The following is a 16902-nucleotide window of genomic DNA, read 5'->3' on the forward strand; positions in this document are numbered from 1 at the left end:
TGAGAAGTCCACCATTGTCAAAGCAGACATTTGTGGGGACTTGCTGATTCTAGAAACCAATATTCTTAGAGAAAAAACCCTCTCAGAAAGAAAAGGGGGAGATTGCATGGCACAGAGCCCTGTGTGTCCTCAGCCCTTATCAGCCCTCGAAGGCAGGGTTATGTGGCTGCAGCTCCAATGCAGCACTCTGTGACAGTCTGAGGAGAAACCGGCAATGAACGTCACACGGGCGTTATCAGCAAAAGAACTCCCAGTGCTTTCCTTTCACACCGTGGTGTTTCAAAATGCTGTCAGGACAGTGGTGCAAACTGTGAATGAGTATTTTGTACCATAAATCCTAGTGGTTTCCTGGATTAGACCAATTAGTGTTTGTGTAGATAATTCAGGGTTTGAATGACTTCCTGTCCGGAAGCCCCAAGCCTGAAGTGCTAAGGCGGCACACCTCGCCTGAGCTGGCTGTGCAATTGCTCCGAGAGGCTTGCAGAAGATAATCACAGTTCTGCAAATACAGAGGATTGCATGTCACCTCTTACAAGAGGAAGCATTATTCACAGCACTTGTCAGTTATTGGCTTACTGGAATTACAGCTTTGATTTCATGCCGTGGCTATTGTGTGACGATACCAGTGTTTGAAGCCTGGAGTTTGAATTTCATGCAAGTCCATGAAGTCTTTTGGGGTTTTGGAGGTGAGAAAGTGATATACAATTTTAGCATAAGTTTTCATTGGCAATTTCTTTAGTATGTTAGTTTCTCAAATAAAATGGTCTATAACAGACCAGTAGTGTTTATCTGGTGCACCTTCATTTATAAGTAGGAATCTGCTGCCACCAAAGAATTGGATGGGTTCTGTTAGGTCCCTGAAAAGGGCTTTTCATGTTAAACCACTCAAATATGAGGCAATCTTGTCTATAAAGAGTTATTTTAGTCACAAGGAAATAACTTTGGGAGCAAATGAGCCTTGGACATCTGTTTTGTTGGGGTTTTTTTCCTAGTACAATTTCCATACTAGAAAAGCTCACACATGGCTGTGCATATGTTGTTTAATCTCTTAAATTGCAATTATGATCAAAAAATGAGGAAGGAAGTCTATGACTAGGATTGCAAAGGAGGGGGGTAGTTAGGCATATGGGATAGACCAATATTCTTGATTTCTCCTTCAGGGAATAGATGTCATCTGTCATTCCCCCTAGCCTGGAAAAGATTCTATCAAAGGGATATGCTTCATCTGTAATGATGAAGTCACCTTTTCTGCTCCTCAGGGAGCTGAAGATGGTAAAAGAAGTTTGTTTCTCTCAAGAGCCTGGCAAATAAGTTCTAACAAATAGCAAAAACAAGGGTGTGGGGAAAAGACACACAAGGGAATCCAGACACAGTCTGTCGTAGCTGTATGACACAAGCAGCTATTTGAACTGCTGGGATATTATGTGGATTTGCCCTTTAACCTTTCTTTAAAAAATGGTAATGTTTGTTCTCATGCCTTCTTTGGCAGTTTCAGGTGGCTCTTTCCTCTCAAGTAAGATGCAGGAAAGTGCTGAACAATTTAAAAAGGTTACTTAGCTGAGCTTCAGGTTAATCTCTTTGCACTTGACCAGTCAGCTGTTCAAATAAAGCTACTTTCATTTTTTCCAGTACATAGTCTTGTAAGTTCAGTCTCAAGAGATTTGATGCGATTTGAAGTATTGTCTTTAATGGGGGGAAATCAAATTTTTTATTATTATTTTGCAGGTAGCTTCAGGTGAATGCAATGAAGATACTGAAGTTTACAACATTACCCTTAGTACTGGGGATGAGCTCACTTTAATGGGGCAAGCGGAAATCCTTTATGCAAAATCTTCTAAGGAGAAGTCACGGCTCAACACCATCTTCAAAAAAATTGGGAAGCTTAATTCAATTAGTAAGCTGGGCAGAGGCAAAATGCCCTGCCTCATCTGCATGAACCACAGGACCAATGAGAGCATCAGTCTCCCTTTCCAGTGTAAGGGCAAGTTCAGCACCCGCAGCCCACTGGAGGTGCAGATGCAGGAAGGTGAGCACACAATTCGCAATATAGTAGAAAAAACCAGGCTGCCCGTTAACGTGACTGTGCCAAGTCCTACACCAAGGAACCCTTACGACCTGCATTTCATCCGTGAGGGGCACAGGTACAAGTTTGTCAACATTCAGACCAAGACTGTGGTAGTTTGTTGCGTGCTTCGTGGAAACAAAATCATTCCCATGCATTTTCCCTTGCACTTGACGCTTCCCAAATTTCTTCTACCTGATAGTGTGGTGAAGGGGGAGCTGTGGCACGAACCCCTCATCCAGCACTGGTTTAGTATATGCCAGGAACAGTTTGACATAGACGAGTATTCCCGTGCCGTGCGAGACGTAAAGACTGACTGGAACGATGACTGCAAGAGCCCGAAGAAGAGCCGGTGCACAGGACACAGCCACGTGCCAAACTCCCTCAGCTACGCGCGGGACGAGCTCACGCAGTCCTTCCACCGGCTCTCCGTGTGCGTCTATGGGAACAACTTGCACGGGAATAGCGAGGTGAACCTCCACGGCTGCAGGGACTTGTGTAACGAGTGGGCCCTGTTCTCCCACGATGCTCTTCAGTACCAGGAGTCCGGCGACAGTAGCAGTGATTACCTTTTCCCTGAAGTTAGCGAAGAATCTATGTTTCTGCCTACGAAACCAGAGCTTCCTTATGAAGAGCTCTGGTTGGACCAAGGGTCTGGAAAGGGTGGTGATCAGCCTCTCTCTTGCTTGCTAAGTGAGAAGAACAAGTGTGACAACTACAGAGGATCTTTCCGATCAAAGTGTGGTACTGCGTCTCTTCCTGTGCCTGCAACTGTCGGAACAACCACAAAGTCTTCAGATGTTTCCCTACCTCCACCTCCAGTGCCTCCCAAATCAGAAGCAGTAAGTCAGGGTTATTTATGTTTGTTTCTTTCTTTTTTTAGGTGGTGAAGAATTTGCATGCAGATCTTTCTAGGGAATAGTTGGCGGAGGCAGGAAGGGCACATACAGGGCAAGGGGACAGGCAAACTTTGCAAAATGTTCCACTTCAGCTAGTTTCCTACCATGTGTAAGTCATGTCTTAAAAATCACAGGAATATATTTAATATTACTGATCTAGCAGCTTAGTCCTGATACTCTCAGGTGATATTTATTTGGGGTTCCTTGCTCACTCAAACAAGGTCTAAGAATTGCTGAGTCACTTCATCCTCTTGCTTTCCACATCATCTCTCCATGTGACCTCCATTTTTTCTCATATTTTCTATGGCCAGAGTGTATGGGCTATGACTCCACTTGGAAATGCCTCAGATTGCCTTAGTGTGTCTTCAATTAACAGGCTCTGATAATGAGAACAGCTAGAATTTTTACAGATTTGAAGTGTTTGTTAATAGGAGATTGTCTTCTCTATTATGGACCTATAGCAGATTTTGAAGACTATCGTGTCATTGTCCTCAAGGAAACTTTATCAAACTAGACCTGAACTAATCACTCTATATTGAAAAAAAAATAAATAGGAGCTCTGCAGAACTGATAAATGAGCCTTCTAGAGGACTCAGTTGTAAAGAGAGCATGTTTCCTGGCCTAAGGTTTTTAATGAAAACTCATGGGAGAAATCACTTCTCTAAACCTGAAATGTCATGGAGACTTTGGAGGGAAAAATGCAAATATATTTTATCAACAGAAGCTTATGTAGACTAGCTGGAGAATCCATCCATTATGTGGTCTCTTGACATAGTCCTAAGCATTATCTAAAAAAAAAAAAAGAAAAGAAAGGAAGGAAGAAGGTTTCCCCCAGGAAAGAGTGTCTAGAAGTCTTTAGCAAAATGTTGATGATACATATAGGGCATGAATCTTGGTGTATATCATTGATCAAATCTGTTTTGCAGGGATTTTTCTGGAATTAAAAAAATGCCATTCTGCCTGCAGGCCCTATGGTGATTTCAAGAGCATGGCTGCACAGTAAATTAAGACTAATTTGAGACCAGGCTGCAGCAAGCCATGATGATTCCATACCTCTCCTATTGCCGTCTAACAGTGCAGCAGTGTTGGCTGTAGCCTTGCCCTCATGAGTCAGGTCACACAACCTGGTTGAAAGCTAAGATGTGTTCATTCATGCTGGGTTAGCCTGCAGTGGATTTCTGTGGGGATGCCCAACTACAACCCTTGGACTCTGCCACCAAAACTTCCCCGAAAAGCAAATGCAGCAGTTTAAGAAGCGAGGAAAGGCAAGACGTTACATCTTCTTAGCAAAGTGTTTTCGTGCAATGTGAAGCGCAGGAACCCAAGAGCACTTCCTTGCCTCTGAGGTCAGGTATGCACTGACACTTTGTCCAGGCTCTTGGACAAGTGCCCAGCAGCACCATATCAGGATGAGGCTCCCTGGCAGCCTACACTGACATTAACCAATGTGGGGCTGGTCCCACCCTCCTCCACCTCCTCCTCCTCCTTTCCCAGACACATAGTCCTGGCTTTCCTTTTGTGCTGGCTCTGGCACTCCTGTGCCTGGGCAGGCAGCCAGCTCTGGATCTGGAAAATTGTTAGCTTCCTGCTGATTTCTGTGAGCTGAACTGCTTCTGCACAGGGTCAGAGGAGTGCTGGAGTGTTGGGGAGTGAGTGGTGGGGGAGGTAGGCTGCCCCCACAGCGAGGTGAGGGCAGCCCTTGTGGCATGGGGGTGCCAGGTGCCTGGGTCATGCCTGAGACATGAGGGTCTTACAGCATCCCTGAGGTGTGGGCAGTGGGGGCTGGGAGAGCTGTGGAGCACCTACACAGCATCAGTGTGTCCTCATACCTGGGGAGTCCACATGACTCCCTTTTGGGGACGGCAGGGTGACACTTGGCGTAGATGTCTGTGTTGCCCTTTAGAGTTATTTTGGAAAACGTGCAATTTTGTCATGTGTGTCTTACATTACTGAGGTAATGTGTGAGTGCTGTCAGCAATTTTGCTGTTGCTTTCTAACCATTTTGGAGAAATAACTTCTGCTAAAGATATTAGCTGGGATTTAGAGGTGGGCAGGGGGTGTAGCCGCATTAAAAATAAAACAAAACTAAAAACCTACATTTCCATAGATTCTAATAATTTAGACTTGCTTTTATGACTTACTGGAACAGCTTTGGAGTGAGTATCAGTGACCTACAGAATTCATCTGTGGGCTGGGGCCGAGGAGATGTTTGCATGGTTTCCATGTAGGTATTTATAGAGTAAGTAGATCTCAGGAGCTCAGTGAACACGCGGTTTAGTCATCACTTCCTCTAGAATGATATTCCATAGCATTTCTGTGTAAAGGTTGGCTGGCAATTGTATTTTTGCACTAAATTTAAAATGTGTGTCCAGGAGCTGTTAGCAGGACAGGAAAGGACATCTGGGTATTTCAGAAGCTGTTCTGGTTTTCTTCTCTCCAGCAGGATGAAGCAATTTCTAAACACACAGTATTTTCTAAATACCTTTCAGAAAATCAAAGTAGCGTGAAGGCTGAGGAGGGGGGAATAACCTCTGAATTAAGGCCTGTAAATTAGTAATTTCTTCATTCCTCAAATGCTAATTTGCATAAAATCAGAGGCTGTTTACCTGATTGATACAAAACACATCCCTAATGGAGTGTGCTGGAAGTTCAGGCTCCTGTGAGCAAGGGGTGTGGGACTGCTCTCTGTTACACTCGCAGTCAAGCTGGTAACAGGGCAGGTCTTATCCAGGCAGCCTCAGAGCTGGTCACTGCAATGATGCCCAGATTCAGCAGTGGCACCCCAGGGCCCAGGTGGTGCTGGCAGGGCTTGCGATGGCAGCAATGAAAAGGAACAGAAGTCTGAAAATCAACATAGCACCTCATGCCATTGGAAATGGGCCACCATTCCTAGGTTCCAGGAAGGAGGGTTGGAGCATGAGAGAGCTCAGTGTCAAATAGAAGTTTCAGGTTGTGCAGTGTAAATGTGTTTTATCTGTCTGACAGCCATGTGACACCTAGTGCTTCTGGGGCAAAGAGTATTTCCAGCTAAGAGCAACAGCCAGCGAGGTCATTGTCCTGTCACACTGTGGCTGTTCCGCTCATCTCCATTTATTTCATTGCCATTCTCTTGGACCTAGTGAGCATGGCTTTCCTGAAGCTTCCCCTTGCGCTTGTCAGTTTAATCTGCAAAATCCCTCCTTTTTATTCCTCTGCTGGGGTTCCTGGGGGCTGTGTGTGGCAGCTGTGATTGTGGTTTTGTGACCGGGACCAATTGGGAGTGCAAACAGGTATTATTTTATGGCTTCTTTCAGATCTGCAGTCTAGGTCAGCAAGGGAGTTTGGCATAGTTTGTTATGCCAGCACCTTTGAATGCCCAAGTCTTCCCAGGAAAGAAACACTTTAAGCCTTTGACCATCTGCTGTGCTCCAGGAGCTCCCCTGAATGGTCTCTAACCCCGTGGATATATATTCAGTAGCATTCAGTATTAACTTTGTCTGTTCTGACTTGGGGGAAAAAAGTCTTCAGGCATCCTTGGGGCACAGCACTAAAATGGTTGAAGAGTTTTATGCCTGAATTCAATAACAAACATGAATAAAATTGATTCTTTTTTTTTTTTCCCTTTCCTTGAAAGAGCAAATAAGAGCCCTTAGAACAAGATTTATTTCAGTGTTTTATGCTGTCGGGCATTTCCTGTAATTTTGACTTGTTTTGAATTAGGGAAAAATGTACTACCATGTCCTAGTCCCCAGTTTTCCATTTCACAAAAGTACTAAATATGTTGTTGCATTTTGAAAGCACTAAAGCGGATTGCAAAAGGTTCCACATTTATTTTGGTTTTAAATAAATTAAATCACTTTGATTATTAGTTATGTGTTGCAGAATTGCTAAGATAACTTTTAGCTCTGCAGTGTTGTGAAATACAAAAATAAACTTCAACTTTCAAACACAAAAATAATTTCCCTTTTCTGCTGCATCTAAGACTGTTTCAGACAAGGAGAACATAGAGGTCTCCTCCTGCCCAGGGGCAGGTGGTGAATCGTTAAAAATCCTGCCTGGCAGCCAAATTCTCAGCAGCCTTCTCACCTCTAGCCCTACTAAATAAAGTTGCTCTCCCAAATATGTCTTGATGAGATTAAGTCCTTAATTCCATCATATTTTCTGTGGGGATGGATCCTGACATTTTTCTCCTACACAGACACACCACACTAAATTTCAGGTGATCAGTGCTACAGCTGTGTGTTTTAAGCCGTGAGGTTATCTGGCTGCACAAAGCAGACCTGTTGGCTCTGTACACCTTTCCACTTGTACATTTTGGACAGCATTTTCCTGCCCTGCTTTGGCAGCTACACAAGGACTGAAGCTCCAAGTTTGACTCCAGAAGCTGGCATATATATATCAGGTAAATGTACTGTTCCTGAGGGAGAGAGGCTGGCAATCATCTTAGACTTGGATGACTGACTATCACTGGTGAAGTCAGGAAACATCAAAGTGTGTTGAGATCTTTTCATTACATAAGCTTGGTTTATTACATCTAAAAAGACAACACTAATGAAGTTTAGGCATAATGAATTGATCCTTACAGAATGTGTAATATCAGGTACAGTCTGTCTGATTTTCTGTGTTACTGGAAGGTTCTTTCACATTTGTTTCATTGCTGCAACTTTTTAAATGAGTGCTGCCCTAGAAAAATTGCTGGTAGTTCTGCCAGTGGCAAAGCGTTCTTTTTGGACTTCTTTGACAGCTACATAGTGTTGCAAATGTATATACTTTTTCATTTCTCTCTTCTCCTCCCTTTTTAATTATTTCCTTTCAAAGAATAAGGCAGAACCAGATGTGCTTCCTCTGGTTGAGGCTGCTGTTGTCCAAATTTTCTTGCTGCTTACTTACATGTTCTTCTTTTGTACAGGTAAAAGAGGAATGCAGGCTCCTCAATGCTCCCCCAGTCCCACCACGGAGTTCAAAGCCGTCCTCCAGCAGTCCTTCCATCCCTCCTCGCACAGTGAAACCTGCTCGACAGCAGACCCGCTCTCCCAGCCCCACTCTGTCCTACTACTCTTCAGGACTGCACAACATGTATGTGTTTGAGCTGTGGGAGCACTGTGCTAGTGCTTTCTGAGATAGTTAGCATTTAGCATGGTTCTTTCTGAAGGCGCTTGTTTCTAAGGCACAGTGCCGTGTCAGACTTGCTGACTTTTAGCAAAACGGGATAACCTGTCAAGTTATTTATAAAGATTCAAAAGGAAGAAAAGCTCCAGCAGAAGCCATGTTTTACTAGATAGGACGTAGCAGTTTATCTTGAACACCTGCATGCACTGCTGGAGGCAATATCATTCTTGGGTGACATAGGCTGTCTAGCTAAAATATTATGTATCATGTTTCTTGAAAGGCTTGAATCTTCAAACTAGACCACCTCCAAGCTAGTTTTTGGGTGGGATTTCAGTGCTGCATGCCATGCAGCCAGCTCTGATAATCAGGGACACAAAAAGAGCGTGGTAATCCAGAAATGTGCTAACTATATGGGAACCTACAGGGTAGATGTGATGGAGGGCAGAAAGACCAGCAGACACCACTGAGTGCGAAGTGAGGTACAACAGAAGGGGGCCAGACAGCTTCCACATCAAACACACTTCAGCACAAGCCCAACCCACAAACTGGAAAATCCACCCAGGCTAGTTGAAAGTTGACAGTAAATTCTGAATTATGTGGCTGCATAGCTTTTCTTAGTGATACAGTGTCCTTCCTTTGGCTTCAGAAAGTATATACACCTTCTGAAGCATCCCCTCCTTTTTGCCTTGGATGTCTTCATGCCATTTTATTTTTATTTTTTTTTTTTGTACCACTTCAATGATACAGACCTAGCTGTGTGGATATTACAAATTCCTCTGAAACATCACTGAGTTCATTTCAGCCTGGATGCAGTTGGTATAGTAACTTATGCTGGAATTGCCTTTCTAAGTCGTACTGCATATTTGCAGCTTAGTGTTGTGAATCTGGCAATGATCACTCTAGATCAAGGCTGCTTGCTTATTTTATGAAAGCCTGTTGGGTAGTTCTGTCAAGGCCTACTCCACAGGAGGCTGAGCACAAGACCTCCCAGCTTTAGAGGCCCACCAAATGCTGCTTTCTCTCTTTGTAGCTAAGAATACATCTGCCTTCCGAAAAAACTAGGGAAAAAACCTAGGAAGACAGAAGTTTCTCAGGAATGCAAAAGGTTGCAGTGAGGCGGGGGTCAGTCTTTTCACACAACTAACAAGCAATAGAATGAGAAGAAAAGGCCCCAAGTTGCACCAGGGGAGGTTTAGATTTGATGTTAGAAAAATTTCTTCATGGAAAGGGCTATCAAGCATTAGAACAGGCTGCTCAGGGAAGGTTGGAGTCATTATGCCTGGAAGTGTTCAAAAAAAGTATCACTTGGGGACACGGTTTAGTGTGGACTTGGCAATGCTGGATTAATGGTTGGATTGATGATATTAGAGATCTCTTCTGACCTAAACAATACTGTGATTCTATGATTTGCCGTGACTTTCACAGTATTTGCATGAAATTCATCTCCAGCTGGGTCCAGACTAGATGTCCCATTTTGGTAGAGCTGACTTGGTGTTGCAGAGGAAGCTGCTAGAAAATTGCCATTTATATCAATGATCTTGTTTTCTGGATCATGAAGGGTTGCAGACAATATTTTAAACAGAAAAAAAGTCAGTGTGATTTGTCCTTATCTGCCTCTAAAAATGCCTGATAGCTGAGTTCAGCTGTCTTTGTGGCTTGTCTTGCATCCTTTCACACTGTCTCAGGCAGCTCACTTCAGTGGAGGATGAATAAGGATGCACTTAGAAAATGTTAAAATGTTACTCTATCAGTTTTCAGAAATTCCATTAAACTTTGAAATCAATACATCTTCCAATTATAGTATGGAATAAGAGAACAGAAATGGGAACAATCAATTTAATTGGTCTGTATGGTTGGTTTTTTACAGCATCTCACTGACTGTTTTCTCAGCTTGATGGCTTGGTTTGTGAAAAATGGTTTGCGCTGTGTGTAATACACCAGTTGGCCTTTTAGCAGCCAGAAGTGACTTGTTGGTGGTGTACCCCTGTTGAGGGGGAAAAACCCCATGTCTGCTATTGTAAACATCCAGCTGCTTTTCTGTCAGACTTGTATTAGTGACATAAACAGATGAAAAGTTTGTAAGGCACAGAATGGAGACTGAGAGATGGTTAGAAAGAGAAATTGTAGAAACTGTATCTGTTGGGACAGATATTTTCCAGTGATGTAGATTAGGGCTGTTTTTACACATCTGCACTTTGTATTTGATCTAGGCAAGTCCAGATTGGCTTTCTCTCTGATCCACTGTAAGCACACAAGGAAGTAATTTTGTGTCAATCCATTGAAAACTGTGCTGGATTTTTGATAGCTGCTCCATTCTCAAGCAGTTTTCTCTGAGCTGTCATGGGGTGACTATTGAGTTTCTTTCTTGAGTAGTTAGTTTTCAGGAGAGAGAGGCAAGTGATTACACCTTTTTTTTCCCAGCTGTTGGTTTCTGTCTGTTGTGTTGAGTAAGGATTTTATAAGTCTCCTAATTGTTTTTCCAGTGTTCTGGTTTAGTTGGCCAAAATTCCAAAGATCAGCACAGTCTTTCAGATTTTCTTTTAGAACGTGGCATAAAATCAGCAAACATTTACTTTTGGTAACAGGTTGCATGCCTTTATTGTCATATCTGTCTCTGGATGTAAACCATCAGTTCCCTTGGACAGGCTGAGCTTAGTCACCACCTGGAAGTGGATCCAGGGTAACTTTCTTCACTCTTTGAAATCAAGTGTTTAACATCAAAGCATTTTAGAGACCCAGACACACCGGCAAGTTACTCTGGGTAAGCTTAAAGCCTGACACTTCAGCATGTCCAGCTAGGTCTGCTTGCCCTTCCAGCAGAAACTCTTCCTTTGGCAGTGAGCATTAACTCCATGCTCTGTACTCAGCCCTGGTGCACTGGCCTAGTGCAGTGGTGACCTGCCCTCATATGAGCTTTTGCATACCATGACACATCTGTGGTTTATATATAGAAAAGTACTGGATTAGAACATCTTTCTAGTGTATGTGAGACTGTTTCTTATCTGTGGTGGTATCCCCAAGGAATTCAACAGTGAAAAACTGAGCATTTGTGAAATGACACAGAACTGAATAGAGACATCTACTTTTTATGAGCTTGAAAAAACAAGACATGAGGCTGTTGGGTATATCAGCATCTTGTCAGGCTTGTAGAAGGGGTGAAGGAACTGTCAATGCGTTAATTCAAACATGTTAATTCAAATGTGAAAAGTTCTGCTGGAGGAATGAAAATTCTTTCCTTGTCATGGTTGTCCTCTGACTCTGTCAGATGATATATGGGTTTATTGAAATGCCAAATTTTTTTCTTACTAACAACATCCTTTTTGCTTTGTTCCTTAAGTAACGTCTCAGAGAGTGACAACACCAACCTGACTGAGAGTACACCTGTTTCCTGCTACCCCTGTAACATGATGAAAACTGAATCCAAAGAGCCTGAGAGCACAATGCCTTTGGGAAGCCCCTCAGCTGAAGCTCTGCCTTCGAGGTTATCTTGGCCAAACCATTTTTCAGGAACTGCTGAAGGCCTGAATAGGAGTGATTTCCTGCTTGATCCAAGCAGGAGCTACAGTTACCCTAGACAGAAGACTCCAGGTACGCCAAAGAGAAACTGTCCAGCACCTTTGACTTTTGACTTCGATGGGTGTGAGCTCCCAACAGGGTACTCCCCGCTGACCCCAGCAGAGTTCACAAACACCATCTCCAGCTGTCCAAAGTCAGCAAGTTACTCTCTAGACTGCACTGATGAGAAAACTCTGGGAGACAGCAACACAAAGCAGAGCCATTCGTGTCCTGCCTTACCTCCTCGGGCACCAAAGCCAAGTGAAGATAAGACACTTGCAGACACGTGTCACTTGCCACTGAAAATAGATGGTGCTGAGGAGGAATCAAAAGCTGGCTCTCCAGTCGTCTTGGAAGATCAGTATCTCACTAAAAAGGGCATGCAGGATACATTCTCTGTGTCTTACCCCTTCTCATCTCCCCTCCACCTCCAGTTAGCACCGAGGTCTTGTGGGGATGGCTCTCCCTGGCAGCCACCCACAGACCTTTCTGGACTCTCCATAGAGGAGGTATCTAAATCGTTGAGGTTTATTGGTCTGTCAGAAGATGTCATATCATTTTTTGTCACAGAGAAGATTGATGGCAATTTACTGGTTCAGCTTACAGAAGAAATCCTATCAGAAGACTTCAAGCTAAGCAAATTGCAGGTTAAGAAAATATTACAGTTCATTAATGGCTGGCGGCCCAAGATGTGATGCTGGCTAGTTTTTAGTGAAACTGTACTCGATACATTTGAGCTAATACATCACTTCCTGGTTTTTTGCACTAAAAGTCCTTCTTGTAAATAGTAGTAGAAAAATTCTTACTATGCAGATAAGCATTTTTCAGTGGTGAATGGACTTTTTTTTCTATGTCAATAATAAAGGTAGAGAATCTGCAGAGGTGTGCCTTTGTGCATCCCTGAACATTCAACAGCTGCTAAAAACTGGACACTAAGGGAACTTTGACTCCATAGTCTGTTAAGACTTGGTCGTATTTATTACTGAACAATTTGATGCTGAAAGACACACACCAATCCAGTTTACAGTTTTGTGTTAACTCCAAAAAAAGGTATTTCTTACAGGATTATTTCTGTTCACATAATATTTGGTAACATGCTGTGATTTGCAGATATACAAAAGCATTGGTTTTGACACTACATCTGAAAATGTTAAGAATTGCTGTGAAGTGCCACTAATACACTATTCTTGCAGCATTATTTTTATTAACAGTATCTTCCTGATTATCTGTAACGTGGATGCATTTTCCATGTTACTTTGAGCAAAAAGAGTTAAATGTTTTTAAACCAAGAGTCATGCTTAGCTTGCTGCCCAGAGGGGAGGGAGAAGGGGGATTTTCTACTGAGCCACTCTGCCCTGGCCAATTAAAAGTTTATGACCTGTAGATTTCAAAAGTTGCTTTTGTAGTCGGATGACTGGAGTAAATAGCATGACTTCTGGTCGTGCTGCTTTCTCATGGGAAAAGCAGTTCAGTGCACAGGCTCTTTTCTCAGCAGATCCTGCCTGCTGCAGCAGCCTGCTAGCACAGCCCTTGCAGGAGCCATGCTGTGGTGGAAGGTAACAACTCCTTGTGTTTCTTCTGCTGCTGTTCTGATTGTCTGAAAATGCGCTTGGTCTGCTCTCCTATTCCTGTGGTTAGACCTGTGTGGGAAGGTGACAGTGCTCCCGTGCCATGCCTTTGAAATAAAGTGCTGGCAAGGTGGGAGGGATCGGAAACAGAGCATGGCATGCTGCTGAGAATGGGCTGAGGGAGGTTTTGGGCCATGCCACAGGAAATGCTTGTGATCTTTTCACTTCACCTGTCTCGTTTGCAGTGGGCTAGGAGGATGTGGGTGTCAAAGTGGGAGGAGCTGTAGCATCAAAGGATGTGCTAATTCAGTTGCCCAGCTGCAAAAACTCACTGCAGTAGATGTCACACGGAAGTAGCAGTTGAAAGGGAGCACAGAGATGGTGACTGGGCATTAGTCTGCCCCTGGAGACCACTCAAAGTTAACTGCTCAAAAGGCTAGGAATAGGATTAACTTTTGATAGTCCTTTGTGGATTTCTTGTGGTTGACAGAGCTCTCTGAAATGTGTCTAAATAACCCCAGGATCCCCCTGCCTTTATATACTGGATTTGAGGATTTGTGGAAGTCGTCAGAAAACACTCTGTTATCCCTTCCTCGTCAGCAAGTGTGCATGCCCAGGATCCTCAGGTGATCAAAGCTAGGAATGCAACTTCACCTTCACTTACTGCTGAGAAGAGCCCTGCCCAGGAGAACACCGTCACCTGCCTTGCTTACCTTTTTGATGTATTAAAAAATATCTCCATTGTGGGCACAATGGTGTGAGCATCAAGAGAAAATACAGAGCAGAGACAAAAATGCTAGATTTGCCTGTTTTCTCAACCATATTGACTCATTAAAAAGAATTTATTAGCAAATAGAGCTTTCTGTTGTTGGGACACATTTCATGTCATGTCACCACGCTGAAGCCAAGATGCATTATTTGTCTTCCAGTAATGCAAACCACCAGTTGCCAACCAGAAAGCAAAGCCCACTTGTTGTGGGTACTATAGAGCCAACAAATATCCCAATAGAAAAACCCCCAAGAGTTCATAATCCTGTTTTATGTAATGTATTGACTTCAAGCAACAGATCAATAGCTTTCTCCAGATGCTTTTTAATTAGCATTCTAAAATATTTTAGCTTCAAATAAGAGTAGATAAAATTCAGATACTGTTCAGATGTGTATCCTTGTTAGTAGACCTCATGCAAGTTGAAACCAACTGCCTTTAAAACCTCACTGTGTCAAATGAGTCTTCAAATACGAAAGGGCCAAATTTTTAATGCCAGGTACTTGCCTTTGTTTCACTCAGCTTGTTCATTCTAGGTCAAAAAAAAAAAAAACAACTAAAATATCCAAAAAAAAAAAGGAAAAAGAAAATACTGCAGTCTTGGTAATATTAGCATTAAATATTACTAACACTCCCCAGAATATTAACATCCTTGAGTTTTCTTTGACTGTGGATTCATACCTATTCTGTTATCTCTGCTTACCTGCTTGAAGTGGTTATTCTTGCAAAGAGACTGGTGGAATTTGCATTCATGACCGTGCTGCATTAACATCCCATGTGCATAAACCAAGATAGAACTGGCCCACAGAAAGGCCTAGAAATGTGCATTGATTGCAGAAGCTGAGCCTGTGCACCAAAGTACAGCTAAAACCTCTTACTGCAAGCTTGCTTCTGATGACCTTCCAGTTGTGTTGTTCTGCCTTGGCACTGCTTACTTACTTTTATGCATAATGTATTAGCATTTAGCTTTTTCCTTTGCCCTTAGCCACTCATTGCCTTCACTTTCCAAGCCATTTTTAATGTCCTGTAAAAAGACAAAGATTTAGGGGGATTTAGGTGTTCCTAACATTTGTGTTCTGTGAATTATGTTGCTCTGGTGTCCATCTACCTGCTGTGGTACACAAGCTGGACTGAAGTGTCTGCTCTGGTGAAATCAGTAGAGTGATGAGCAGACTGGGCATGTGGAATGTTGTGGCACAGCCTTTGGATCCCAGGTTATGGAAAGGGGTACCTTTCCATAGGTAGCCAGGCTATGGCAACTCCCAAGCACAGCATGTGGAGGTCAGCATTGGAAAACCAATCTGGTTTTGGACAGTAGTGGAGTTCAGCCATGCTGATGGGAGTTGTGTTGGTTGTCTTTGGGGGCTGAGAGCTGTAACCATCGAACATTGTGCCAGAGTGGGCCTAAAATCACTTATATTTTCAAGGCAGTCCACTAAAACAGCCAGTCCTAACCTTGGATTTTTTTCCTCAGATTAAATAAATGTAAGGCCTCTGGTGCTTACTTGGTTATTGGTGTCTGAGCTGTGTGTTATCCTTGGGGTTTTTGTTTGTCTGGGGGTTTTGGTAGCAAAACATACATCATGTAATTGTGTATGGAGCTGTCTCTCTGTCCTGCAGCAGGAAACACATCCTTTCTATGCAACTGTCACGTGTTGGCACAAGGACTGCTGCTGCCTTCAGCAGTGAAAGCTGGGTTCTGGTATGGAGGCTGCTCTGGAGGTGGACACCGAATTGGGCAGGGGAGGGATGGAGAGGAAACTTGTGGGGAAATGCTAGTTTCATTCAAACGCTCATTGTGCCTAGGATTAAGATTCTTTGTCTTGCTGCCTGCCTGGCTAACCAAAGCTGTGTTGACAGCAACTCAAAGTGCATATTTGCATTCTTATTCTTGCCATATTGTAAAAATTGCCTACGGCTAGAAACTTGGATGGAAAACATTTGGTCCACGCAAAATTAGAAGGGAAATACATTTTGAAGTGTTCTTTTCAGCTAGAAGCAAGGGTTAGAATTTACTGTGTATTTTTTAATAGAACAGGTTTACTTGCCACTTAAAAGAACTTTGTTCCACAACAACAGCTTCAAGGGAAACAGCGTAAACAGCGAAGCTACCTGAAAACACACCGTGTTTCAAATCTGTCTGTAAATAACTGTTTTCTCTTATGTTTTCTTCCTGAGTCAACTTCTCAATTGTCCCCCCCACAGAACAAATTGTGCTTGAACCAGCTTCTTGTGTGCTTCCCAGTGGGTTGCCTGCCTGTAACACAGGCCAGCCAAGTCCTGCCTGCAGGCCAGGCAGGGTTTTACACCGTGGTACTTAACAGCCAAACATCAGCCCTGTGAGAGGACTACAGCTTAGCCCAGCTCTCCTGGCTCCTCTTTCTGATGCTCTGAAATTGCAGCATTCCTGTATACAAGCCAGAAGGTACAGATGAAATCCTAATAAGCAAGAGGGATCATCCTTTTTATTTACAGGGATGGCAGGGCAGTGGGGAAATGCAGGCCCCTTGCTGAGACCTAGCAATAAATGACTCTTCATTTTGTTATGTCTTAAACTCCTAGTAGTCCAGGAGTTGTTCAGACTTCACAATTTTTGTGTGTAATAACCAAATTTTCGGTGTGAAAATCTGCAGAGTGATTCTCTTGACTTGGACAATCTTCTGAATTATATTAGAAATATGTTTGTTCTTAGCTCTTTAGATTCACTTTGGGTATGTCAAAAAAGTAACACTTAGGGAAAAAAAAAGAAAAAGACCCAAAACTTTGGCTTAGTACATTTCCGTTATAAAACGAAGCATGGGTTTTGTGGAATTCTGTGCTGTTTTGGGTTTTTATGTAAAAGGCTGAAGGCAGATTGTTATTTAAACCAGGTGCAAATAAATATCCCTGTAATGTATATGAACAAATTTAAACCGCGTATTGTAAGTATATAAACTGTATATTAAAGACACTATTTTCATGATA

The 16902-nt window shown here is 43.0% G+C and overlaps 1 protein-coding gene across 5 annotated transcripts in view; it reads left to right on the forward strand.

The window, feature by feature from the left end:
- The window catches only part of GAREM1 (GRB2 associated regulator of MAPK1 subtype 1), a 101658-nt gene extending 84756 nt beyond the window's left edge, over positions 1-16902 (forward strand). For 4 of the 5 annotated variants that reach the window (XM_005517193.3, XM_014257034.2, XM_088054376.1 and 1 more), the window contains 3 exons: positions 1726-2904; positions 7850-8016; positions 11387-16902. In XM_005517193.3, the coding sequence (XP_005517250.1) occupies positions 1726-2904; positions 7850-8016; positions 11387-12299 (2259 nt within the window). In that variant the 3' untranslated portion in view covers positions 12300-16902. The remainder of the gene's footprint in view (positions 1-1725; positions 2905-7849; positions 8017-11386) is intronic. The other variant, XR_001331812.2, reaches the window with a different exon arrangement.

This window comes from Pseudopodoces humilis, chromosome 1, assembly GCF_049639895.1.
Source record: "Pseudopodoces humilis isolate 2021_Gansu_Grassland_sample_001 chromosome 1, ASM4963989v1, whole genome shotgun sequence".
NCBI lineage: Eukaryota > Metazoa > Chordata > Aves > Passeriformes > Paridae > Pseudopodoces > Pseudopodoces humilis.